This window comes from Scyliorhinus canicula, chromosome 13 (assembly GCF_902713615.1).
Source record: "Scyliorhinus canicula chromosome 13, sScyCan1.1, whole genome shotgun sequence".
Lineage (NCBI taxonomy): Eukaryota > Metazoa > Chordata > Chondrichthyes > Carcharhiniformes > Scyliorhinidae > Scyliorhinus > Scyliorhinus canicula.
The window spans coordinates 61,571,946-61,599,158 of NC_052158.1; the positions used below are offsets into that span (position 1 = coordinate 61,571,946).

The 27,213-nt window shown below is 48.8% G+C and overlaps 1 protein-coding gene and 1 long non-coding RNA gene across 4 annotated transcripts in view; one reads left to right on the forward strand and one right to left on the reverse strand.

Annotated features, from left to right (window-relative positions):
- Positions 1–6,369: 6,369 nt before the first annotated feature.
- Positions 6,370–21,496, reverse strand: LOC119976312. Its single transcript, XR_005462909.1, has 3 exons — positions 21,226–21,496; positions 8,747–8,904; positions 6,370–6,801 (listed from the first exon to the last, which is right to left on the reverse strand). It is a non-coding gene; the product is annotated as an uncharacterized LOC119976312 (long non-coding RNA).
- Positions 21,497–21,852: 356 nt separating this feature from the next.
- gpc5b (glypican 5b) overlaps positions 21,853–27,213 on the forward strand; it is a 687,897-nt gene continuing 682,536 nt past the window's right edge. For all 3 annotated transcript variants that reach the window (XM_038816037.1, XM_038816038.1, XM_038816039.1), the window contains exon 1: positions 21,853–22,074. In XM_038816037.1, the coding sequence (XP_038671965.1) occupies positions 21,909–22,074 (166 nt within the window). In that variant the 5' untranslated portion in view covers positions 21,853–21,908. The remainder of the gene's footprint in view (positions 22,075–27,213) is intronic.

Consider the following 27,213-nt stretch of genomic DNA (forward strand, 5'->3'; position numbering starts at 1 on the left):
TCCTCTGGGTGCTCCAGTATCCTCCCACAGGTCCCGAAAGACATGCTATTAGGTAATTTGGACATTCTGAATTCTCCCTCTGTGTACCCGAACAGGCGCCGGAATTTGGCACCTAGGGGCTTTTCACAGTAACTTCATTGCAGTGTGAATGTAAACCTACTTGTGACAATAAAGATTATTGTTATTTATAAGAATACATCCAAGGTCAAGAACAATCAAATCCCTGAAATGCTCAGGCAACCAGTGCAGAATAGATGCCCAACAGATTATCTTTCCTATTGATTGTATTACCACCATGTAATAATGGAATGTCTGCCATTATATATATGTGTAAATGACTATGTAAAAATACTATAGTTATTTGTTGTGTTACACCTGAGAAGTAAAGGGGGAGGTATGTTATATATGTGGGTTGATATTGTTGTGCTATTGCATGGTCCTTTTAAGAGTTGAGTCATGTGATAGTCTGTGACATCGTTGTCTACTTTGCAGCTTAGAGTCAGTCTATACCAAGTTTTTGTACAGTTCCCAATGATCTCATAAACCTCTGTTGATTATTGTGTTCAACCCATGTGCTTCAACAATTCCATTCTTTTATCCTGCTAGTATAATAGGAGAGTTTGAGATGGAGTTAAGGGAAGTTTGGAGAAGAGTTTTGGAAGGATGTTGTCGTGAGGTTTTGGGAAAGTTGGGGTATTTGGGGATTTGGAGGGGGTTGGGGGAGGTCGGAGGCCATTGGACAGAGGTCGGACGGGTCTTGGGTGGAGTTTGGAATGGAGGTATTGTAATATCCCCATCAGGTTGAGCTGCATAGTAGATATTGAAAATATATTGTAGTGAGAAAGAGCAATCAGCAGAGTCTTCAGACTGCTGATAAAGAAAACACAGATACAATTGCGAACCATTCAGTCTTTATCCTCTGGCTTCATACAATTTGTGTTGCACCGAAATACCTGAGGATGCCTACACTTCTCACTGACTGTGAAGACCTATGATGTTCACAGCGGCAGGGACCCGGGTTCAATTCCGGCCTTGGATGACTGTCTGTGTGGAATATAGAACATACAGTGCAGAAGGAGGCCATTCGGCCCCACGGGTCTGCACCGACCCACTTAAGCCCTCACTTCCACCCTATCCCCAATAACCCCTCCTAACCTTTTGGTCACTAAGGGCAATTTATCGTGGCCAATCCACCTAACCTGCACGTCTTTGGACTGTGGGAAAAAAACAGAGCACCCGGAGGAAACCCATGCATACACGGCAGATCCACTCAGACAGTGACCCAGCGGGGAATCGAACCTGGGACCCCGGGGCTGTGAAGCCACAGTGCTATCTACTTGTGCTACCATGCTGCCCCTGAGTTTGCATGTTCTCCCTATGTCTGTGTGGGTTTCCTCCGGATGCTCCTGTTTCCTCCCACAGTCCAAAGATGTGCAGGCTAGCTTAAGAGGTTATTGGGATAGGGCGGGGGTGGGCATGGTGGAGTGCCTTTTCAGGGGGTTGTTGCAGAATTGATGTGCCAAATGGCCTCCTTCTGCTTTGTAGGTATTATATGAAAATCGTCTTGATGCGACCATCAATTCACTCAAGACACGAGAGGAGGTAAACTGTGGCTTAAATCGACTTACAACTGAGCCTGCCTGCGACCAGAAGAACTGAGGGCGGACTCACAAGACCGCAGCACTTTATACTTATGGTAGTGGGAGGGCCCATGGGCGGAGCCAAGGGTGGAGCCCTGTACAAGCTCCTCATCTCCCCCTGTGGGCAGAGCCGTGCAACGGCTCACAGATGGAGCCCACAGGGACACAGTGATACACAGTGTGAATTATGCGTTATACATTCACCACATTCACCCCCTGTAAAGTCGTTCAAAGGGCCGGGAAGCCTTTACCAGGTGGGCCTTGTCTGGTCTATAGGTGCGGTTTGCACTCCGCGCAGATCGGGCAATCCCTGGTGATGGCTTTTACCTCCTCGGTGGAGAAAGGCAGATTGCGGGCTTTGATGTAGTGGGCGAGCCGGGTGACCCCCGGGTGGCAGAGGTCATTGTGGATAGCCTGTAATCGGTCGTCTTGCGCGCTGGCGCATGTGCCACGGGACAGGGTATCTGGGGGCTCGTTGAGCTTCCCCGGCCGATATATGATATCATAATTATAGGTGGAGAGTTCGATCCTCCACCTCAAGATTTTATCGTTTTTTATTTTGCCCCGGTGCGAGTTGTAGAACATGAAGGCAACCGATCTCTGGTCGGTGATGAGGGTAAACCTCCTACTTGCACGGTAGTGACTCCAGTGCCATACGGCTTCCACAATGGCTTGAGCTTCTTTTTCGACTGAGGAGTGTCGAAGTTCTGAAGCGGAGAGGGTTCGGGAGAAGAAAGCTACTGGTCTCCCTGCCTGATTCAGAGTGGCGGTGAGAGCGACCTCTGAGGCGTCGCTCTCCACTTGAAAGGAGACGGATTCATCCACCGCCCGCATGGCGGCTTTGGCGATGTTCTCCTTGATGCAGTTGAAGGCCTGGCTGGCCTTGGCTGACAGTGGGAAGAGTGTGGTCTTAAATAGTGGGCGGGCTTTGTCCGCATACTGGGGGACCCACTGGGCGTAATAGGAGAATAATCCAAGGCACCTCTTGAGGGCCCTGGAACAATGAGGGAAAGGGAGTTGTAAGATGACTGTATGGGAGGTCATATCGGGGCACGGTATAGCAAACGGAAAATGGGAGAATTTGTCTATGATGTTGAGGAAGTTGGGTCAGGCCCCAGAACCCCGTATTCCACGACGTAGCCGAGGATGGCTAGTCTGGTTGTGCGGAAAGCACATTTCTCCTTGTTGTATGTGAGGTTGAGTTTCTTGGCTGTTTGGAGAAATCGGTGGAGGTTGGCGTCGTGGTCCTGCTGGTCATGGCCGCAGATGGTGACATTATCCAAGTACGGAAACGTGGCCCGCAGCCCGTACTGGTCCACCATTCGGTCCATTGCTCGTTGGAATACCGAGACCCCATTCGTGACGCCAAAGGGGACCCGGAGGAAATGGAAGAGGCGACTATCTGCCTCAAACGCCGTGTAGTGGTGGTCCTCCGGGCGGATTGGGAGCTGGTGGTATGCAGACCAGATCCACCGTGGAGAAGATGCAGTATTGGGCGATCTGGTTGACCATGTCTGCAATCCGGGGAAGGGGGTACACATCGAGGTGTGTGAACTGGTTAATGGTCTGGCTGTAATCAACCACAGTCCGGAACTTTTCCCCGGTCTTGACGACCACCACCTGACCTCTCCAGGGGCTATTACTGGCCTCTATGACTCTCTCACGTAGGAGCTGCTGGATTTCGGCTCTAATAAGTACCCTGTCCTGCAGGCTATACCGCCTGCTGCGAGTGGCTATGGGTTTTCAGTTAGCGGTGAGGTTAGCGAAGAGTTGAGGGGGTCGATTTTTAGAGTCGCTAAGCTGCATATAGTGAGAGGGGGTAGGGGTCCACCGAAGCTGAGTGTGAGGCTTCTAAGATTGCATTGAAAATTGAGCCCGAGTAGGAGGGGGGGCGCAGAGGTCTGGGAGTACGTACAACTGGAAGTTGGAGTAGTTGGCACCCTGTATTGTTAATGTCGCAACGGTGCGCCCTTGTATTTGGACCGAGTGTGACCCCGAGGCGAGGGAGATAGTTTGCCGTGCTGGAAAGACAGGGAGCGAACAGCGTCTTACCAGGTCTGGATGAACAAAGCTCTCGGTGCTCCCGGAGTCAAAGAGGCACGGTGTCTTGTATCCGTTGACCTGAACGGACATCATTGAGCTTCTGAGATGCTTTGGCCGCGACTGGTCCAAAGTGACTGCGTTGAGTTGCGGGTAGTCGGTGGCTTGATCAGCAGTGCTGGAGTGGCCCCGTGATGACTGTCCGCGGCGGTTATAGTTGTCGATATGAACATCGGGTGATGGCCAAGATGGTGGCCCCCGTTGATTGCGCGTGGCGGGCGATGAGGAAGATGGCGTCCAGGATGGCAGCCCCCATGTCTCGCACATGGCCGGCTACGTGGGGTAGGATTGCCAAGATGGCGGCCCCCATGAGTCGCACATGTCGTGCGGAGGCGGAGTCGGCAGACACGCTGCAACATTGCAGGGTCTGCGGACCTGCGAGTTGGAGGAACGATTGCTCTGGATAGCGGGAGAGTTAGAGGGTTTAGTTTTAGACAGGCATACCTTAGCAAAATGTCCTTTTCACCCGCAGCTGCTGCAGGTCGCGTTGCAGGCTGGACAGTGCTGCCGTGGGTGTTGGGGCTGACCGCAGAAATGGCACGATGGCGCTCCGTGGTGGGCGGGTGGCTGCGCGGTGCAGGCCTGGGGCAGTCTCTGGTCGGGGGTCCATGATGGGGTCGCGTGCTCGGTGGGGAATGAGTTAAAACTTTGAAACGCGACCTCCAGCGAGGTTGCTAGCGTTACAGTGTCCTCCAGGTTCTGGGCCCCTTTTTCGAGGAGATGCTGGCGCACGTAATTGGACCGGACCCCTGCAACATACACATCACGGACAGCGAGTTCCATATGCTGGGAGGCAGTTACAGCCTGAAAGTTACATTCCCGTGCAAGAGCTTTTAGGTCGCGCAGGTAGTCCTCTAGCGACTCTGCAGGGCGCTGGCGGCGGGTAGTGAAAATATGCCGCACGTATAGGTGGTCGAGAATAGCGAGGGCTTCGGTGTACGAGTCGGCACGATCGAGTTGCGTAGAAATGCGATGGCTCACCCGTTCGTGTAGGAGACTGAATTTCTGCTCTTCAGTAACAGCGGAGGTAGTCAATGCAGCCAGGTAGGACTTAAAGCACCGAAGCCAATGTAGAAAGATTTCCTTCGCTTCTGCGGCCTACGGGTCGGGTTCCAGTCGATCAGGTTTGAGGGCTGATTCCATGGTGGTTTTTTTTAAAGACGATTAAATTGATGCGACCATCAATTCACTCAAGACATGAGAGGAAGTAAACTGTGGCTTTAATTGACTTATAACTGAGCCTGCCTGTGACCAGAAGAACTGAGGGCAGACTCACAAGACCGCAGCACTTTATACTTCCTCTAGTGGGAGGGGCCATGGGCGGAGCCATGGGCAGAGCCAAGGGTGGAGCCCTGTACAAGCTCCTCATCCCCTGTGGGCAGAGCCACGCAACGGCTCACAGATGGAGACCACAGGGACACAGTGATACACAGTGTGAATTATGCGTTATACATTCACCACACGTCTATTCTTGCTCAGGGAGTCATTTGATCTTTCTACCCTGTGAGATTTCTGATAAAATAGAATCCAATTGCACCCCATGTATGAAATGATTATATTGAATAATATCATGAACTGCAGAATGGAAAAGATCCTGTGCAGTTGATCTGTATTGCAAGTGTTAAATGTTTCCCAAAATATGAATTTCCTGTCACCATATCCATGTGGCGTAACGTGCAGAACACGTTAATGAAAGTTGAGTCGGGCAGCACGGTGGCGCAGTGGGTTAGCACTGCAGCCTCACAGCGCTGAGGTCCCAGGTTCGATCCCGGCCCTGGGTCACTGTCCGTGTGGAGTTTGCACATTCTCCCCGTGTTTGCGTGGGTTTCACCCCCACAACCCAAAGATGTGCAGGGTAGGTGGATTGGCCACGCTAAATTGCCCCTTAATTGGAAAAAACGAATTGGGCACTGAATTTAAAAAAAAAATGAAAGTTCAGTCAGTCAGTCAATGTTACGATCTATACAGTGTTAGAAATAACCAATAGGATATTTTCTTGTGAAATTAACAATATTACATTATTCTGTCCAAGTAAAATTCGTAATCTTTGGCTTGTTTAATAGTCAGGGGCTGGTTTAGCTCACTGAGCTAAATCGCTGGCTTTTAAAGCAGACCAAAGCAGGCCAGCAGCATGGTTCGATTCCCATACCAGCCTCCCCGGACAGGCGCCGGAATGTGGCGACTAGGGGCTTTTCACAGTAACTTCATTGAAGCCTACCCGTGACAATAAGTGATTTTCATTTCATTTCATTTCATGGTGGTATCACCTCTTGGGCACACACAAACTAACAATGCATTATATTGTGACTGCTCTTAATATTAATGATCCATGCTGCATGATGGTAGCACAGTGGGTATTACTGTTGCTTCACAGTGCCAGGGCCCCGGGTTCGATTCCCGCTTAGGTCACTGTCTGTGGCTCTGCACGTTCTCCCCGTGTCTGCGTGGGGTTCCTCCCGGTGCTCCGGTTTCCTCCCAGAAGTCCCAAAAGTCGTGCTGTTAGGTGAATTGGACATTCTGAATTCTCCCTCTGTGTACCCGAACAGGCGTCGGAATGTGGAGACTGGGGGATTTTCACAGTTACTTCATTGCAGTGTTAATGTAAGCCTACTTGTGACAATAATAAAGATTATCATTTTTTAAAAATATATTTTTTATTAAAGTTTTGCAAAAGTTTTCATAATAAATAGTAACAATCCTAACACAGCAAAATAGAGTGAACATTAACATAGTGCAGAAAGAGAATATACAATAGCAATTAACTAGACGTTACCCCACGCGCCTCAGTTTTCCCACACCCTCCCAATGAAGCACTCACCCCCCCCACCCTATGGATCGCTGCTGCTGCTGACGTTTTAATTTTCCCCGAGAAGTCAACGGACGGTATTATGCTCAACAGCAGCAGCTCTGTACACTTGGCAAAGCTATTTACACACATATGTAGGCATCCGTTCGTGGTGTTGTCCCTTGCTTCTCCCGGACGGAGTTCGCTGCCGTTGTCGTCTCGTGCGCACTTCCGCTTCCTTCTGCGGCCCTCCCGTCTTCCCCATTTTCTCTGTTCCTGTGGATGCCAAGTTTTTTTTTTAGAACAGTACAGCACAGAACAGGCCCTTCGGCCCTCAATGTTGTGCCGAGCAATGGTCACCCTACTCAAGCCCACGTATCCACCCTATACCAGTAACCCAACAACCCCCATTAACATTATTTTTTTTAGGACACTAAGGCCAATTTAGCCTGGCCAATCCACCTAACCCGCACATCTTTGGACTGTGGGAGGAAACCGGAGCACCTGGAGGAAACCCACGCACACACGGGGAGGACGTGCAGACTCCGCACAGAGTGACCCAGCCGGGAATCGAACCTGGGACCCTGGAGCTGTGAAGCATTGATGCTAACCACCATGCTACCGTGCTCCCCAAGTTTGTTAACGTTTCCCTGCCTCCCCCCCTTCCCCTCCCTGGCTCTCCTCTATTGTTCCCTGTCTCTTCCCTCTACCCCCCCCCCCCCCCCCCCCCCCCCCCCCCCCCCGCTTCTGCCCTCTTCCCCCGCCCTGTGGTTCGCCTTTCCTTCCTCTTAGGTTTAGCTGTTCCTCCCCCCCCTCTCCCGGTCTATCTCTCCCTCTCATGCTTTGGCTACTTGCCCGTTTCTTGGCTACCTGGCTATTCTGCTTGTTTGTTTGTTGGCATAAAGATTATTATCATTATATCAGGCAATATTTGTAACCCCAGATGACAACAATGGACATTATCATTTTATCGGGAACTTTGTGCGATTGTTTGGTGAATTGATTTGGGAATCTTGAAAGGAGCAAGAAATATGCATGTTAGAGTGGGAGGATTAAACTGAGGAGAGGAATAAGGGGCCAGGAAACAGGAGAAGGACCAGGGCCCAGGTTTCTCTCCCTGGCCCTCTCTTCAGCTATCCACACTGCACGCAATCCAGAATCACAACGTTTACCCAATACTAAACTCAATCCAGCTTTCAATTTGCCCATCAGTGAAAGCAATCTAACTCTCAACTTTACTCTGTATTACACCAATTTTGCCCACACTACCCAAGAATAAACCCAGCAGTGCCCACATTTCGAACCACTATTGAAACCATCCAACCCACAAATATACCTAATACTAAAACAACCCCAATGCATCCAGAATGATATTCAGTAGAGCACCCAAGCTAGCATGGAAAAGTCCGTAACTTCTAGTGGATTGGCAATTGGGTTTGATTGTCACTCCACTCGTGGTTACTTAACTTGAAATTCAGTCGATCCTATCTTGCCTGGCCTGTGGGGTTTGGAGGATTAGTGGGAGTTTGGGGGAGCCGGCTGGGAGATAGTGGGGAGTAGGGCCGAGGGTGTCCAGTGGGAGATCACTGTGTTAGTCTACATTTAAAAAAAAAAAATTTAGTGTACCCAATTCTTTTTTTCCAATTAAGGGGCAATTTAGCGTGGCCAATCCACCTAGCCTGCACATCTCTGGGGTGTGGGGGCGATACCCACGCAAACATGGGGAGAATGTGCAAATTCCACATGGACAGTGACCCAGAGCCGGGATCGAACCTGGGATCTCAGTGCCATGAGGCACCAATGGGTGAGGCACCAAGGGGGGTAGCACGGTAGCATGGTGGTTAGCATAAATGCTTCACAGCTCCAGGGTCCCAGGTTCAGTTCCCGGCTGGGTCACTGTCTGTGCGGAGTCTGCACGTCCTCCCCGTGTGTGCGTGGGTTTCCTCCGGGTGCTCCGGTTTCCTCCCACAGTCCAAAGATGTGCGGGTTAGGTGGATTGGCCATGCTAAATTGCCCGTAGTGTCCTAAAAAGTAAGGTTAAGGGGGGGGGGGGTTGTTGGGTCACTGGTATAGGGTGGATACGTGGGTTTGAGTAGGGTGATCATTGCTCGGCACAACATCGAGGGCCGAAGGGCCTGTTCTGTGCTGTACTGTTCTATGTTCTATGTTCTAATGCTAACCACTGTGCCATCGTGCTGCCCCCGTGTCAGTCTATATTTACCCAGAAGCTAGAAGTGCTTTTGAATTCCTCTAACGTTTTCTGCTATTGATGTAATAGTCAGAACTATGATTTAAATCACGTTTTAAGATGGTTCCCAGTGCAGGGCAACTACCCATCGGAGGTTTGAACTTTCGTCGCATTTGCTCTGCAATCCTTACCTAGGAATAATAATAATCTTATTAGTGTCACAAGTAAACTTGCATTAACACTACAATGAAGTTACTGTGAAAACCCCCAGTTGCCACATACCGGCGCCTGTTCACTATACTGAGGGAGAATTCAGAATGTCCAATTCACCTAAAAGCACGTCTTTTGGGACTTGTGGAGGAAACCCACGCAGACACGGGGAGAAGATGCAGACTCCTCACAGACAGTGACCCAAGCCGGGAATCGAAGCCAGGTACCTGGTGCTGTGATGCAACAGTGCTAACCACTGTCCTATCGTGAAGTGTCGAAGAGTGTTCACCCAGTTCATCTCTGGGTCACTGCCCCACCCCAGATACAATGCACTGGAACTCAGAGGTTACAGCGTACTATTTCTGAAGATTAGTAGAATTTACTGGGAGTTAAGTCCTTGGGCGGGATTCTCCCAGCCCCATGCCGGGCCGGAGAAACCCTGCAACCGCGGAGTGGAGAATCGGAGGTTTTGGCGCAGCGCCGATCGCGGGCCGCTCTATGCGGCAGGGTCGCCAATTCTCTGGCCCAGATGGGCTGAGCGGCCGCTCTAAAAAGTCAGAGTCCCACCGGCGTGGTCCACACCTGGTCGCAGCCGGCGGGAACTCTGCGTGCAGGGTCGGGGAGCTGCCTGTGGGGGCGGGAGGGGGGCTCTGACCCTGGGGGTGGCCTCCGATGGGGCCTGGCCCGCGATCGGGGCCCACTGATTGGCGGGTCGGCCTCTCGCTCCCTGGGCCTATTTTCCCCAGGGCAGCACGGTAGCATGGTGGTTAGCATAAATGCTTCACAGCTCCAGGGTCCCAGGTTCAGTTCCCGGCTAGGTCACTGTCTGTGCGGAGTCTGCACTTCCTCCCCGTGTGAGCGTGGGTTTCCTCCGGGTGCTCCGGTTTCCTCCCAGTCCAAAGATGTGCAGGTTAGATGGATTGGCCATGCTAAATTGCCCGTAGTGTCCTAAAAAGTAAGGTTAAGGGGGGGGGTTGTTGGGTTACGGGTATAGGGTGGATACGTGGGTTTGAGTAGGGTGATCATTGCTCGGCACAACATTGAGGGCCGAAGGGCCTGTTCTGTGCTGTACTGTTCTATGTTCTAATGCGCCGGCCCCAGAACTCCCACGCCATGTTGCGTCGGGGCCGGCGCATTGAGGGAGGCCACCGCGCATGCGCGGGTTGGCACCGGCACCACTGCGCATGCCCTCGTTGACGCCGGTGTCACTGCGCATGCGTGGATCCCGCGGTGAACAATTCATGCCGGGATGAAAGGCTGGAGCAGCCTGAACCGCTCCGGCGCCGTGCCGGCCCCCTGTAGCGGCAGAATCGGTACTCCCAGCGGCCCGTTCACGACGGCGTTTCCGACGGCGTGGATACTCTGCCGCGGATGGGAGAATCCCGCCCCAAATATGCTGCATTATGTTGCCTCACTGCCATAATATGGCACGAAGTTAGATTATGTTGTAACTCTGTCCCAGTCACTTACCCCCAAACTTGATCATCCACTCTACATCTGCCCTATTGCTTACCGCCTCCCGATTACTCCCCTCCCTTCTAGCCACTTACTTTCTCCACTAATTGCTTATCTTTCCTCTCCTAGCCTTGATAATGCAAATATGGCCTAAAATTTAAAATGCATTTGTCATTAAAATGCTTGGAGAGGTTCCGCAGTCTCCGCAAGTCACTGATCCAATGTAAATGAGGCCCAAGCCTCAATGGTGGTTGGGCCTTGGGCAGGTCTGACATGAACTGAAGGCATTAGCCTCCTTGTACTACGTCCCGCTGAAGGTGGGAGGCATTACCTTTTTCGTTGGTTCTTTGGATAGACGTTTACCTAAAAAAAGCACATAAATGAACAATTTTCCCTTGAGGCTGTTCCAGTGGTTGGGGAAGTGAAATGAGGCCATCATATCCATGATTAATCCTGTTCTGCCTCAAGATCCACAGTCCAGTCACTGGTTAGTGCACAGAGTAGGAATGCCAATTGATTTCCCTCCCCCTTCAGGCCGACCTGCGATGGATTGAACATCCTCGGTTATATAGCTCTGTACCAAACCAGAGAGAGCCACCGAAAGCCAACCCTCCAGGATTGCCCTAGAGTCCCCAGGAATTGCAGATTAATCCCGAGGTCCCAGCTGCAAATAAATCCGTGGAGTGGGGGGGGGGGGGGGGGGGGGGGGGGGAATCATTGGGCAATAAAATGGTGCGTTTTTAAAAAAATGCATCTTTGAACACTTTTGCTTATTGGTAATAAAAATACCAGACATAGGATCAAAAATAGCTATTTGACTGACAATCAAGAATCATTTATTCAGGCAATAAAGAGTTTATTATTTTCCAGTTGATTGGAAGGCTTTTGCACTGCGAGAGTGGACATTTGGGGTGATGGTTTTGATGGAAATTGTTTCCATTGGCAGAACAATTGCAAATCAGAGGACACAAATTTAAGGTGACTTTCCAAAGAACCAGAGGGGAGCCACAAAGAGTTTTTTTTTAACACTGTGCCTTGTCATGAACTGCAATGCACCAACTGGCAAGGTGGTGGAAGCCGATACTACGGCACATGGGTATCTGGCATAGCAAGGGTTAAAGTGGGACTGGGAAACAGTACCACTCACAGTGTGTTGTAAAGAGACACATGACCTGCAACTAGAGTCAGTTATGGACTGGACAGAGACCTGTGTAGAAGCAAGCACGGAGTTAGCTCATGGCTTGGACCATATCCTACAGATAGGTACATGGTTACGTGCTATCAATGAACAGCTAATGTTCAACCCTATAAGATTCAGAACCTCTTTGTGAGACCTGCTGAACAAAAAAAAACATGGCGGCAGCTAACGGAAAACCCGGAAGCTCAGAGAAGCTGGAGCAGAAATTCAAAGGCTGGAACATTAAAGGAGCAGCATTCTGACCTGACTGAAAGGATCTGAAATGAAGACAGAGAGAGAGAGGGAGAGAGTGAGACACAGAGTGAGAGATTGCCTGAAAGAAGCTCCAATGCAGAATTGCAAGCAGGAAGACAGCAGGAAAAATATCACAAGAGAGGCCCAGAATAGTTGATTGAGGAAAATCGCTACACAAAACTAAAAACAAGGAGGTCGGGACCACCATTACCAAGAGAGCCCACCAAAGCACGACCAGTGCGAGAAGACTCTGTACCCCCCTGAACTTTAAAGCAACCGTGGACAATAAATCACCATTAACAGATCAATTGGCACTGATCGAAGGGCCAGTCCTAACACAAATTTGGAAACATTGGCAGAAAAGATCCCGAAAAAAACAAGATAATTTCTCTATTAGATAAAATGGCAGAAGCTGAACGAGTGAATAGTACTATATTCAGGAGGTCCAATCGCTGACAATATTATTGCAGGGCAAGGAATGAACAAATCCTCAGATAAATTTGATGAGGTTCTAAAATAATTTGATAACATACTTTAATCTAAGAAGGAACAAAAGTTTAGAGCGAATTTCAACAAATGCGTCCGACAGCCTGGAGAACTGGTTGACTCCTTTATATACAAATTAAGACCGTGACTATGATGATCTTAATTCAGAACTCACAAGGGACAGACTTCTTGTTGGAGTGGCTGACATACTACAAGCCAAGGGCTCTAGAAAAAGTAATCTAAATAGTCAGACAGCTTGGCATCTGCCAACAGCTCCACCCATTTTACGTGGCGAAAGCAAACCATGGTACAGAGCGACGCCAACTGTCCAGCTAGTAAAGCAACCAAGGGGCATGGAGACTCCAGGCCAAGGAAGGCAATACCCAAACTGATCACAGGGGGATGGGTAATGACCTTACAGGCGAGAGCAATGTTCAGTAATCTCAGTGCAGTATTTCAACTGCAACCACATCAGACCCTTTGGAAAGCAATGCAAAGCTAAGATGCCCAGTTGGGCAGAGGATCCCAAGATGATCCATGAGATTGAGGTACCACTCCAGTAAGAGACCCAACCGTGCTTCTTGGGTGAGGTCAAAGATCTTGGATTCTCTTTTTGATCGGTCACCTACCAAATTCAAATTGGACACGGGAGCCACTGTTACAGTGTTCTCGGATAAGGAACTGTGGCTGAGAAATCTCTGGTGACACACAACATACCAATCCATGGGTCTGGAGGAATCCGACTTCCAGTCACAGACACAATCCTACAACCACTAACGTATGGCGAGAAGCAGATATTTAAGACATGGATGTCATCCGAAACCAATCTTGTTCTCTTCTGAGCAGAGAACCAACTTAAAATGGCAGAAGATGCCAAGGCAACTTCTGTCGTCAGCTACACGGAACTGCAAGTTCTCAAGAGGTCCACCAGTAAAGAGACTCTTTTTTTTTATAAATGTTTTTATTCAGTTTTCATATTTTATATTGAACAAATTACAAATTGTTAGGAGAGAAAAAAAAAACAAACACGCAAAAATTAACATACATATTTACAGGTAAGCATCTTCGTAGTAGTAACTGCGCCCCCCCCCCCCCCCCCCCAACATGTTTATTTAGTTTGGTTTTGGGCCTTAGCTAGCCATCGAACCCCCGTAACGAACCTGTAGCCCCCCCCCCTCCCGCTACCTTCCCCCGACTATTCTTCCTCTTGTACATTGGCCACAAATAGGTCCCGGAACAGTTGCATGAATGGCTCCCACGTTCTGTGGAAGCCGTCGTCCGACCCTCGGATGGCAAATTTGATTTTCTCCATTTGGAGAGATTCCGAGAGGTCGGACAGCCAGTCCGCAGCTCTGGGCGGTGCTGCTGACCGCCAGCCAAACAGGATTCTACGGCGGGCGATCAGGGAGGCAAAGGCAAGGGCGTCCGCCCTCCTCCCCAGGAATAGATCTGGCTGTTCTGAAACCCCGAAGACCGCCACTATCGGGCATGGCTCCACCCTCACTCCCACCACTTTGGACATAACCTCGAAGAAGGCTGTCCAGTACTCCACGAGTCTGGGGCAAGACCAGAACATGTGGGCGTGGTTGGCCGGGCCTCTTTGGCACCGTTCACATCTGTCTTCCACCTCCGGGAAGAACCTACTCATACGGGTTCTTGTTAAGTGGGCTCTATGTACCACTTTTAGTTGCGTCAGGCTGAGCCTTGCGCACGTGGAGGTGGAGTTGACCCTATGCAGTGCTTCGCTCCAGAGTCCCCACCCTATCTCCATCCCCAGGTCGTCCTCCCATTTCCTCCTTGTTGCGTCCAGTATGGTGTCGTCCCTATCTACCAGTCGGTCATACATGTCACTACAGTTCCCTTTCTCTAGGATACTTGCGTCCAGTAGGTCTTCCAGTAGTGTCTGTCGTGGCGGTTGTGGGTACGTCCTTGTCTCCTTTCGTAGGAAGTTTTTGAGCTGCAGGTACCGTAGCTCGTTCCCCCCAGCTAGCTGAAATTTCTCTGTCAGTTCGTCCAGTGTTGCGATCCTGTCGTCCGTGTATAGGTCCCTGACTGTCAGTGTCCCCCCGTCCTGCCTCCACCTTTTGAAGGTGGCGTCAGTCAGTGCTGGTGTGAACCTATGGTTGTTGCAGATGGGAGCCCTGTTTGACATTTTGGTCAGGCCAAGTTGCTGCCGCAGTTGGTTCCAGGATTGGAGGGTGGCTGTCACCACTGGGCTGCTGGAGTGTTTTTTGGGTGGGGATGGGAGTGCTGCCGTGGCGAGGGCCCGGAGGGAGGTTCCCATGCAGGAGGCCTCCTCCGCACGCACCCACTCAGCTTCTGGCTCCTGGATCCATCCCCTTACTCGCTCGGCTGTTGCTGCCCAGTGGTAGAATTGTAGATTCGGGAGGGCTAACCCTCCCCTGGTTTTTGTTTTTTGTAAGACCTTCTTTGGGATCCTAGCATTTTTACCCCCCCATACGAACGCCATGATGAGTTTGTCCAGCGCTTTGAAAAAGCAGTAAAGAGACTGGGATTTGTAGAAACAAATGAATTAGGAGCAGGAGTAGGCCACTCGGCCCCTCGAGCCTGTTCCACCATTCAATAAGATCATGGCTAATCTGGTTTCAATCTCAACTCCACATTCCTGCCTAGCCAGCTCTGAATTGTCTTCACTCTTTGTAGAGCAGTTTTGTCCAATTGCTTTGCAGGCGGCAGAAGCTCCTACTTGGTTAGACCAGCCAAGCCTTCAGCGAATAGCCATTGTACCTTAAGTGGAAGACACACAGGAAAGCGGCCAGAAACAGAAGGATGACCCTCAACTCCAGGCCCACAACAGTTGCTGTCGCATTACCTGTAAACACTACGGCACAGACCCTACAACCTCCAGGTGACACGCAAGATGATGCTGGAGCAAGGAACTCAAGGCCATCAATTCGCCAGAGCTCACATCTGTGAGGCACAGGCACGTGGAAGATCAGTGTCACAATAGAATCCAAACTGTAAAGTGAGCCCACTGATGAGGAACATCCAAACGACAGGGAGAGACACCTTCAGCTGCCACAATATCACTGCAGACAACACGGACAAAGGAAAACCAGGTTCATACCATGAAGCAACAGAGTAAACACGGTCTCCGGAAGGAATGGAATGACTCAATGGTCCCTGAGCAGAACAGAGTAAGGTCTGTAAGAATTGTCAAGCTTGCAGATGATCTGAATTTATGATGTCAGAGACTTGAGGTGGAGAAAGGGCATACCACGATTATAATGTAAACATGTTGGGTAACGAATTGGGGCAGGGGTGGAAGTGCAGTGCAAGTGCATTTGGCATAAATCCATAGAATCCCTACTTTGCATAAGGAGGCCATTCGGTCCATCGGGTCTGTAAGCCTCTGAAAGAGCACCCTACCTATGCTCACTCACCCGTCCTATCCCCATAACTCCTTGTAACCTGCACATCTTTGGACACTAAGGGGCAATTTAGAATGCCAATCCACCTAACCTGCACAGCTTTGGGCTGTGGGAGGAAACCAGAGCACCAAAGCCCACACAGACACAGGGAGAATGTGCAAACTTCACGCAGTCACCCAATGTCGGAATTGAATCCGGATCCCTGGCGCTGTAAGGCAGCAGGGCTAACCACTGTGCCACCATGCCACCCTTGAACTGGAAATGGTACAGTCCACTGTGATTGAAAGAGACTCATATCCTGAAACTAGAGTCACTTGTGGAATGGACAGAGACCTGTGTTGAAGCAAGCATAGGTACATAGTAATATATTTTAATAATAGTTAATGTTCAACCACACAAGACTCAGAACTACTTTGTGAGATCTACTGGACATAGAACAAATTGAACAATAACTTTCAAAAGAGAACCGGATATATTTTTACGAGAAAAATTATGTAGTGTAGGCATGGGCCCTGGGCAGAGGGACCTGCAATATATGCATGTGGTGTGTTGAATGCATATCCATGCACATTCTATAGATACATACTAATCACAAATAACAGTAATAATGCACACACACAAGCTATAATTATACACACTAACACACATACATAATACACACTAACAATCCTATATAATCTGAAAACCTGCTTCAAAGCGAAACATAGCAGTTTGTGAGGCATCATGGGGTTTATGGTTAAAGGACTTGACCATTTGTGAATCCTTTTTACTTCCCACAGATATACATGGGAATGGCTGATGCAGCGGGACATCCCTTATCAGCAGCTGCCTCTGAGGAATGCTGTTTGCAGCACAGAACCGCAGAACCCAAGGACAGTCGATAAGGGAGGGCCTCCACCTGTTGTTGAGCAGACAACGCAGCCCCATGCTGCCTGGCAACCAATAATTGTTATTGAATTGCATCCAGCCAACATGGGCTGTGTAGCTGTTTCCATGACTGTATAAATGTTCATGATTTCATATGCCCGGCAGACAAACGCTTGATATTCCCAGCAGACTGCTCCCCGCTAGCGTAATAAACCGTTTGACGTTGAAGTATACCCGAGATTCGAGTGATCCTTCTGGATTCATTCCTGCTAACGTAAGGCTATGGGGGTAAAAACAGCCGATTGGGATTAAGTGGAGGGCTCCAGTAAAGAGTTGACGCAGGCATGCCGGATTGAACGGCCTCTTTGTGATGAATCGTTTAAGGATGCTATGAAATGGCGGCAATGTGAGGCAGTTTTGAGGGAGGAAGTCATGCGCTGAGAGCTTGAGGATCATGGCCAACTGGAACTGGCAGTCCCCAGCCACCATGACAACTTACGTCAAACAAACTTCAGCTACACTTGACAGAAAGCAGGAACTGTAGTCCGGGGGGAGATCAGGCGCAATGCATCTGGCATCTCCCCATAGTGGTTAGTTCAGGAAGAAGGGATCTGTAGCTGCTCTCTTGCTCTCTGGTTTGGGAAGAGAGAGATCAGAGCAAAGAGCTTAAAAGTTAACAGGAAAGAAACAAGATTAAGTAAACATAAAAATGTTCCTTCGGTCAAGTAATCCTGAATAATGTGACTTCCAGGTGGTTTGTATTTATGTTGAGGTTTGTGTTGCAAAATTTGCAACTTTACAGAATCAAAAGCATTTCACATCTGTTCACCATTCCAGGAGCCCTGTATAAATAAATCAAGGAAAGTTTTGTAAAATATCAAACATTGTACTTTTAATGGGCATTACTCATTTTCTAGTGGGTTTCAGGTGAAGGAGGCAGGGGCGGTGGGTGCAGCAGGGGTGGAATATACCCAGTGGGGGAACCTCCGTGTAAGGGTTCAGCTTTGGGGGCCCTAGACTTTATGACTCAATAATACTACTGCGGACTTCAACTTGTCCCAAATCCACACACGAGCATGAAAGGCCATATTTGCTCTTGGTAACATTTAATCAGTTGACAAAATGATAACGCGAGCAAGTAATATGGAATGGTTACAAATGTCTTAAAACACAGTTGTCATGTCAGTAACTAAGCCATGTGACAACTCATAGACTAGCTTTGCATGCTCAGGCTACAGTCGGCTCTTGTACAAATGTTGGGCAGTTCAGTGATATTGACAGTTCTTAACTGAATCTTGTCTTCTCCTTACCCCAGCTGAGTCTTGACTGTGGAGTGGATGAGTGAGAGGAAGGTGAGCATTGAGATCAGAATTGGTATGTTCCCTGAATCACAACTCTTGTTATATAGAATCGGCGACACAAGAACAGACCATTCGACGCAATTGGTGCGTGCTGGTCTTTATGGTCCATAAGAGCCTCTTCCCAGCTTACAGAGACTGGGCAGGGGAGTTTTCCAAGGTAGGGTGCTCTTTTAGAGAGTCAGTGCAGACTCGATGGGCTGAATGGCCTCTTCCACATTGTAGGAATTCTATAATCTATGAAAACTTGTGGTCTTGCGGTTCGCCTCGTCCAGCTTTGGGCTGAATAACTGATTGGAACTCCAAGATAAGTTGGCACAAGCATGGAACAGTACGACTGTCAGCTAATGTGTAAATGTTGACTATCACCGCACTGTACACATTTACCGCCAATTCCCGCACCCCACCATCACCACCCTGTCTCCCTTACCCCCTCCCCCAGCAATAAACAACATGCCATGTAGCAGTGTTAATCTTTTGGCATGGATCACCCTCAGGAATGCTGCAGCATTAAGTGTTTGTCATGGGTTGAAAATGGATCTGACCTGGAGTCATCTGGGAAGGAATCGCAGGCTGTAAATCCCACGTTCCCTCAGGCAAAAGGAAAGGAGTTTCCTCAGATTTATAGCAGGATCCAAGAACAGTTTTCAGTGAGATTGACAGGCAAAGTCAACTGAACCACAGCAACAACTTGCATTTATATAGCGCCTTTAACAAGCAAGAATATACAAAGAGGCTTCATAAAAACATAATCAGGCTCCCAACTATCAGGCCCCCTTTCAAGCTTTTCCACTCAAGCACAGCACGGAGCACGGTTCCATCTTGGAACTGGAGATGAAGACATTTTAAAGAAAATAAACAAATGATACAAAGGCTAAGGAGAACCCTTGAAAGGTTTATATAAGGGGCCAAACCATGATTGAAATGTTTTGGATTGCAATTACAGGCTTGTAACAGGCGGGCACGGTTGCACAGTGGTTAGCACAGTTGTTTCACAGCTCCAGGGTCCCAGGTTCGATTCCCGGCTTGGGTCACTGACTGTACAGAGTCTGCACGTTCTTCCCGTGTCTGCGTGAGTTTCCTCCGGGTTTCCCGGTTTCCTCCCACAAGTCCCGAAAGACGTGCAGGTTAGGTGGATTGGCCATGCTAAATTGCCCTAAATTTCAAAAAAGGTTAGGTGGGGTTACTGGGTTACGGAGATCGGGTGGAGGCGTGGGCTTGGGTAGGGTGTCCTTGCCAAGGGCCGGTGTAGACTCGATGGGCCGAATGACCTCCTTCTGTACTGTAAATTCTATGATTCTATGACTTGTCTCCCTGAAAGGTGGGGGCTGGGGGAAGGTATGCAGGATTAACATATTCCCGTGTTTAACCAAACTAGCCACTGGTTTTTGGTGGGGGGAATTACCAGGGTGCTCCTGCCCCTTGGAAATGATCGCAGGGTCAAACGTTGGTGCCTTGCGGCTGGCCTCATGACCCTGGTAAATGTCCATGACAGCAGGTGCAGGAAAGATCTAAGCTGCAGTTTCAAGGCTCGCATTGTGTGACCACTCCTCTTTGGTCACGGTCTTTGGTTTCTTGATTGGAAGCGCTGGAATATCACCTTCAGTTTAAAAGACAAAAGTTGACAGCATTGCATTGAGCCAATCATCTCCGCACTGCAGCCATGAATGAGCACAGGTTCAATTCCTGCTGCACTCCATTCCACTTGGAGCTGGTGTCTTCGCACCTTCACAATAGAAAGAATTGCAGCGTGATTGACAAGATTAACACGTTGTGATTTGAACACTGCCTCAATGATCAGTAGGGATGTTATTCTGACACGGTTGGAGGGTTTTGTGTTGGCTTTCACAGTCCATCCAATACATGGAGGGAGAGAGGGGGTGGGGAGCTGCAGTTAACACATACACTCACTGGAACCAAGCATTCTGATGGACGCCAACCTGCAATCCAGAGCTGGAACTCTGGTCCCCACTCACTACCTCTGTCCTGAGTGGAGTTTGAACTCTGCACCATATGTGGAAGAGGTCGGGACGTTATCACTAAGTAAAAGACTTGCTAATTAAAGCGGACATACTGAAAGATAATACACATATGAATATAGATATGAATGGAGATAAATATTGGCAATACACAGACAGATAGACAGATAGTTTGGCAGATAGATAGCTGGGCAGACAGACAGATAGTCAACAGTTAGATAGGTAGACAGACAGACAGATAGACAGGCAGACAGGTAGTCAGGCAAATAGTCAGGCAGACAGGTAGTTAGGCAGATAGACAGACAGTCAGGCAGATAGACAGGCAGTCAGATAGACAGGCAGACAGATAGATAGATAGACAGACAGAGATTGAATTACGGAGTCCATAAATCAGAAACAGGCCTTCAGAAGCTATTCTGAGTCAAGTGCTCCAACATGTCCATCCAGATGTCTACATTCCGCACAAGCCTCCTCCCACCATTTCTCATCTAACCCTTTCAACATATCCTTCTGTTCATTTTCCCCATCGTGTATCTATCTAGCTTTCCCTGTGCTAACTGCATGAACTGCTCCCTGTGGCGATAAGTTGTACAATCGCACAGGATAAAGAATTTCCTTATTAGATTTATTCTGCTTTGTATTTATTGAACCCTTTCATAAATTTAAAGACTTCTATAATGTAAGCTCTTTCTTTAGAGGGAGAGAAAAAAGTTATAACCTCTCTCCGTTCTGGGATCATCCTTGCAAATTTCACCAAAGTCTCCATGTCATTTTCCTGATGTGGAGACCATGGCTCTATGCAGTTCTCCAAGTGTGGCCCAATCAACGTTGCACGCAGATTTAACATAACCCCTGTATTTACCAATTCTGTCCCTGGAGAAATGAACCCCAGTATTTTGTTTATGGCCAGGTGCCAGGTTGGCATGATGGCGCAGTGGTTAGCACTGCTGCCTCACAGCACCGAGGACGCTCGTTCGATCCCAGCCCTGGATCACTGTCCATACGGAGTTTGCACATTCTCCCCGTGTCTGCAGAGGTCTCAACCCAAAGATGTGCAGGGTAGGTGGATTGGTCATGCTAATTTGCCCCTTAATTGGGAAAGGAAAGAATTGGGTATTCTAAATTTTAAAAAAATGTGGCCAGGAGCCACTAATTTTAGTGTTAGGTAATTATTTATAGTAACAATGGCTAGCTGTACAGGCATGGTTAGGGAAGAGAGAATGACACAAATAGACAGAAATACACATTACACACACACACAATGACACAGGTCTCCTTTAGATTACAATTTACTGCTAACGGAGAATCAAATCTTGAACTGATGCTTTCTCACCGCTATTCTGCAGAGGACATTAAAAAAAATACCATTTTCCTTCCCATCCATCAGAGAGTCCTGTTCAAAAATCTGGTTCACAGAGACTAGAGTCCAAAATATCAAAGTGAGCGAGAGAGCGGCGGGTTTTAAGGGACAAGTGCAGCCGGGGGCTGTACAATGAGGCGTTTGTTGGGGGCGGTGGTGCTTTAAAGGAGGCTTCACAGACTGTCAGGGCTAAGAATAGCGAGCCAATGGGCGAGGCCCTACTGCACACAGCCCCATCCCCAAGCTGCCTGGACAGTCGGCACAAGGCAAGTTGGAGCTGTGCACTCCAGAGGCACTGGCGGGCTAATAGTTCAGAGAGAGAGTGTGGGAGAGAGAGATCGAGCTTCCCTCAAGCAGGAGCAGCCAAGGATTTCACATTGCTGGGACAGCAGTCTGCACCTCAGGAGCTCTCACACTCTGCCTCCCCTAGGATGATGAGCTGAACTTTCAAAACTTTGGATTTTCCCCCTCCTCCTCTCTTTGCACAGGAGCAGGGGAGGGACAAAAAAAAAATAAATTATTATTTTTTGTGACTCGAGGAGAGAGCTTTGGGGTGTGTGTGGGGGGAAGGGGGCGGTTTGGGAGGGAGGGGTGGTGAGGAGGGGAGGGGGTGGGGGGTAAACAAAGTGTGTTCATCCTCCTTGTCTACCTGCGTTATGGAAATGAACCCGCAGCGGCTGAAGTGGCTCTTGCTCCTGTGGTCGTTACTCGCTTGGTTCAGTGGGGTCCACCTGAGGAGCCCAAGTTGCCATGAAGTGCGGACCGCCTTCCAACTCCGACAGATCGGACCTCTGAACTTCGTGCCGGACTTTCCCGGGAGAGGTTAGTTCAGAGAGTGAGAAAGTGCAATCTCATAGAACCATGTGAATGATCCAGCTTCTCAAACTGCTACACATATCACGCTTACAGCTCTCATTTCTGTTTTATCGATCTTCAATTGGCATTAAAAGGGTTTTGTTTTTGCAAAACTTTGGTTTTAAGTTCGGTTACAAATGTGATTTATTTTTGGGTGCAATCTCTTATCTTCCTCAGGTGTCTTGTTACATCACTGGGTTAACTGGGACACACACACACACAGTGGCCAAGATGCTGAGAGTGTTAATCGACCCAGACACACGTCAGTACTTTTAAAGAAATGCCATCAATTCTGGAGGGAGAGGAGAGGGAGAGGGGAGGAGGAGGAGAGGGATGCATTAGCTATGAGGAGCGGTTGAATAAACTTGGTTTGTTCTCACTGGAACGATGGAGGTTGAGGGGCGACCGGATAGAGGTCTGCAAAATTATAAGGGGCATAGACAGAGTGGATAGTCAGAGGCTTTTACCCAGGATAGAGGGGTTAATTACTCGGGGGCATCGGTTTAAGGTGCGAGGGGCAAGGTTTAGAGGAGATGTACGAGGCAAGTTTTTTTACACGGAGGGTAGTGGGTGCCTGGAATTCGCTGCCGGAGGAGGTGGTGGAAGCAGGGACGATAGTGACAGTTAAGGGGCATCTTGACAAATACATGAATAGGATGGGAATAGAGGGATACGGACCCAGGAAGTGTAGAAGATTTTAGTTTAGATGGACAGCATGGTCGGCATGGGCTTGGAGAGCCGAAGGGCCTGTTCCTGTGATGTACTTTGTTCTTTGTTCTTGGGAGGAGGAGGGAGAGGTTGGGGAGGATGAGGGGAGGAGAGAGGTTGGGGAGGATGAGGAGGGCAAGAGAGTGGGCACAGAGTGGGGAAAGGTAGTGAGGAACGAGGAGAGTGGATGGAGGCAAGGGAGGAGGAGGGGACGGAGGATGGAGGGGAACATGGAAGGAAGGATGATGAAAGCATAGCGAATGGTGTGGAGGAATGAAAAGATAGTGGTGGGGAGGAAATAAGGGAAGAGGGTGCTGGGTAGAAGGGAGAGGGAGGTTGGAGTGAGGAAGAGATAGTAGGAAGGAAGTGGAAGAGTTAAAGGGAGGAGAAGAGCGGATGGGAGACCAGAGCTGGAAAGTGTAACCTGCAAACAGCCAACCATTCTTCTGAATGTAACTCAGGTTCTACTTTTGAATGAAGCCAAACATTTAGGATTTGCCACCATTGCTGTTATCAATGTTTGTGATTGGTTTCTGCTTTTCTAAACTTAAACTATTTACTTCAAGGCCAAGCCAATTGAAATAATAATTCCCGCTGTGTTACATTCATATTATTGTAGATTGAATGATTTCTGTAGATGTGAGTTTACATTGTCAAGAGGAGTTATCTTCTGCTGTCCTAGGTACAGTAAAATGTGTGGGAATGTAAGGGGAAGATCTGAACTTTACCCTCCTGTGAGGAGGAAACCTCATCCCCCCCCCCCCCCCCCCCCCATGTTCTATGTGACCCAACAGTTCGATATGGCTGAAGAATGGAGTGATTTTATGTTCCTTTGCTTTGTAACATCTTCTTCCCTTCCTCTACTGACTATTGCCTGACTGTCTTGACATTGTCCAAGCGGACTTGGTCCAGATGAAAAATGCTCACAGGCATTGTAGGTGAAGGGCTTAGTTTATGATAAAGAGCCGAAATAGACTGTGGGACCAAGTGCTGGTAAATGGGATTTGGTAGTTAGGTCAGGTGTATTTCACGTGTCGGTGCAGACCCGATGGGCCGAAGGGTCTCCTGCACCGTGTGATTCTGTGAAGTTGGACCTATACCCATCGGAGTTTAGAAGAATAAGAGATGATCTTTCTGAAACATTTAAAGGGATTTGATAGAGGAGGATGTTTCCTCGTGAGGGAGACGACAGCCATGGGGCACAGTTTCAGAATCAGAGGGGTCCCTTTTTAGACAGCGTTGAGGAGAATGTTTTTCTCTCAGAGGATGGTTGGTCTGTGGAATTCTCTTCCGCAGAAAGCAGTGGAGGCTGCGTCATTGAATTTATTCAATAGAGTCCAATTGAGTTTTGATCAACAAGGGAGGAAAGTGGAGTTGAGACTACAAACAGATCGTCCGTGATCTTATCGAATGGAGCAGGTTCGAAGGATTGAATGGCCTACTCCTGCTCCAAAGTTCTATGTTCCTATATTCCTCAGTCCCTATTTGGCCACAGGGTTCTTAGCAACTGAGATATATGTGGTTATATTGGCAATTGCACACTACCCAACAGGGGGCACCAAATATCAGTTGGGACCCTGGCCTGAATCATTTCCCCTCCACACTTTCTCTCTCCCCTAACTCAAAGCAATTCTGATGCTTGAGATGAACAAACTCAGCACAGATTGAAGCTGGAGCCTGGCGCTTCCCTGCTCATTCTGCCTTAGATTCACCCTGCATTAGCCCAGGGGTCAGAGCAGGGGTCTGGAGCTTCAGAGATGTCAAGTTTTTGTACAAATATTTTGCTGCAGCAGTACTTTTGCAGGGAGGTTTAGCACCTGGCTTTGCCAGCATTCTACTCAGTTTGCGATTGAATGTCTACTGGGGAAACCTGTCCGTGTCACCAGAAACCTGACCAGCCTAGAACGTCCCTTAAAGCTTTAGAAATGTCTCTCCGCTTGAACAGCTGTAAATCATGCTTTCATTGAGAAACTGCAAGTGAGTTAAAGTGTCCTCTGACGTGACAACGAATTGCAGAATCATGCAGCACCATTCAGCTCATTGTACGTGTGTTGGATCTTTGAAAAAACTCAACAATTAGTTCCACTCCTTAGTTCTTTCAGGCTCTGCTTTCTAGAGCAAGATAAATCACCACATAAATGTGTTCTTGTTATCTTAAGTCTGCCCTGTCTGGTTGCCTGCTAGGGGAAACGGTTTCATCTTATTTACTCTGTCAAAACTCTTCATAATTTTGAATATCTCATGTTAAATTTGTCACTAAATGAAGGTTGTGGGACTGTTCTGTTCTGATGGAGAGTTGCTGTTTGGAATCGGGACTTGGGAAACTTCTTAAACAGATGGCAAAACTCTCATGCTAATTGTAGTAGTCCAAATCCAAGGGTTGGCGGTCTTGGAATGTGATCCCAGGTGTCATTTTTATTGTTTTTCTTATTGTTTTTAACCTGGCTTTATTGATAATTTGGTTCCAAGGATGTGGCTGGTGTAATTGGTGGGTCACAGTAGCGGAGTGAGAGACGGGAAGGGGGGAAAGATAGAATGAGCTGACCACGGTCCTGTTACGGTTACACAAACCAGTGATGCTTTCTGCAGCCCCTCACACTGGCCACTGAGTGCGGACAGGGCGTAACTGCAATTCCTTCAGTAGTTAAATAGCCGGTAGCCATTCAGTGGAAGTTTTCTGGGTCTTCACTGCTGGAAAAGGAAGGGGCACACATTGCTTTGGGAAATTGTGAGCACTTGACCCTGCTCAGGTGATGAGGAGACAGCAAACCTGAACCTGGAAAGATATGTGCGAGGCTTTGAGAGGCTGCTTTTACCTGCAGGACGGAAAGAATAGGTGCCTGCAGCAGACAAGGAGAGAAAATGTCTGATTAGGGTGTGGTTTATAATCCCACTGAGTTAAATGCACAGGGCGACAGGGTACTGTAAAATTTTTGTAAAATGGTATTGATTTTCTCCTTGAATAAGAATTTGCATTTATAAATCATTGAATCTTTACAGTATAGAAAGAGGCCATTCAGCCCATCGAGCCTGTACCCACCCTCCAATAGAGCACAATACCTAGGCAAACTTCCCCGCCCTATTCACGCAACCCCATTACCTAACCTACACATCCTTGGATACTATACCGTCTTGTATAGCGTCTCATGTTCTCAGGATAGCCACTGAACTTTTTGAAGTGTTGTCATTGGTGTAATGGAGGAAACACATTGTGCACTGCAAGCTCCCCAAAAGCAGGAATCTGATAATGACCAGATAATCTGTTTCAGTAATGTTGACTGCAGGATAAATATTGGCTATGATAACAGTTCACGGCATCTTTTACCTCCAACCATAAGGGAAAGTAGGGCTACAGGGTGCGATTCTCCCAGAAGGCAATAAGTCCCATAACAAGCGTGTTTAGCTACTGTTTCCCAGCACTCGCAGTACCGAGAAACATATGGCTACTCAACGCGACTTGTGTTGTATAAGGGGCCTTAAAGGGGAACGTGCAGTCGAGGTGGGACATACCCCCGCTTTGCACAGTGGAGAGCTCTGCTCACCAGACTACTCAGTGTAGTGATCCTTGATCTCTCCCTCAGCCCAAACACACTATGGGAGGGAACCCCCCCTCCCCCCCCCCCCCCCCCCCCCCCCCCCCCCCCCCCGCCCCCCAAACATCCACACAGGCACCCACGGCCTGATCACGCGCACACAAATAATGCCAACCTGGCACCCTGGCAGTGCCCATTGCAGCTGTAAGCGCCACCTGGTACTGCCAGGCACCCATGTGGCACTGCCAAGGTGCCAGGCAAGCACTGCCAGGGTGCCCAAGTGGCACCATGCTGCCCAAAGGGCATGCAGCTGGGGGCCTCCGATCCACTGGGAGACCCCTATGAGTCTCTGCCATTACATCTGGTCCCCATTTGTGGGGACCAGTGCTAAACAGTACTCACCCAAGGTCTCTGAAGTGAAAGGGATGAATCCCAAAGCCTCAGGTACTTTGGGAATAGTCATATATGTTTACAGCATGGAAACAGGCCCTTTGGCCCAGCTTGTCCATGCCGCCCAGTTTCTATCACTAAGCTAGTCCCACTTGCCCGCATTTGGCCCATATCCCTCTATACCCACCCTCCCCATGTAACTGTCTAACAGTTTTTTAAAGGAAAAAATTGTACCCGCCTCTACCACTGCCTCTGGCAGCTCATTCCAGATGCTCGCCACCCTCTGTGTGAAGAAAATTCCCCTCTGGTCTCTTTTGCATCTCTCCCCTCTCACCTTAAACCTCTAGTTCTAGACTCCTCTACCTTTGGGAAAAGATGTTGACTACCTACCTTTTCTATACCCCTCATTACTTTATAAACCTCTACAAGATCACCCTGAAGCCTTCTACGTTCAGGGAAAAAAGTTCCAGCCTAT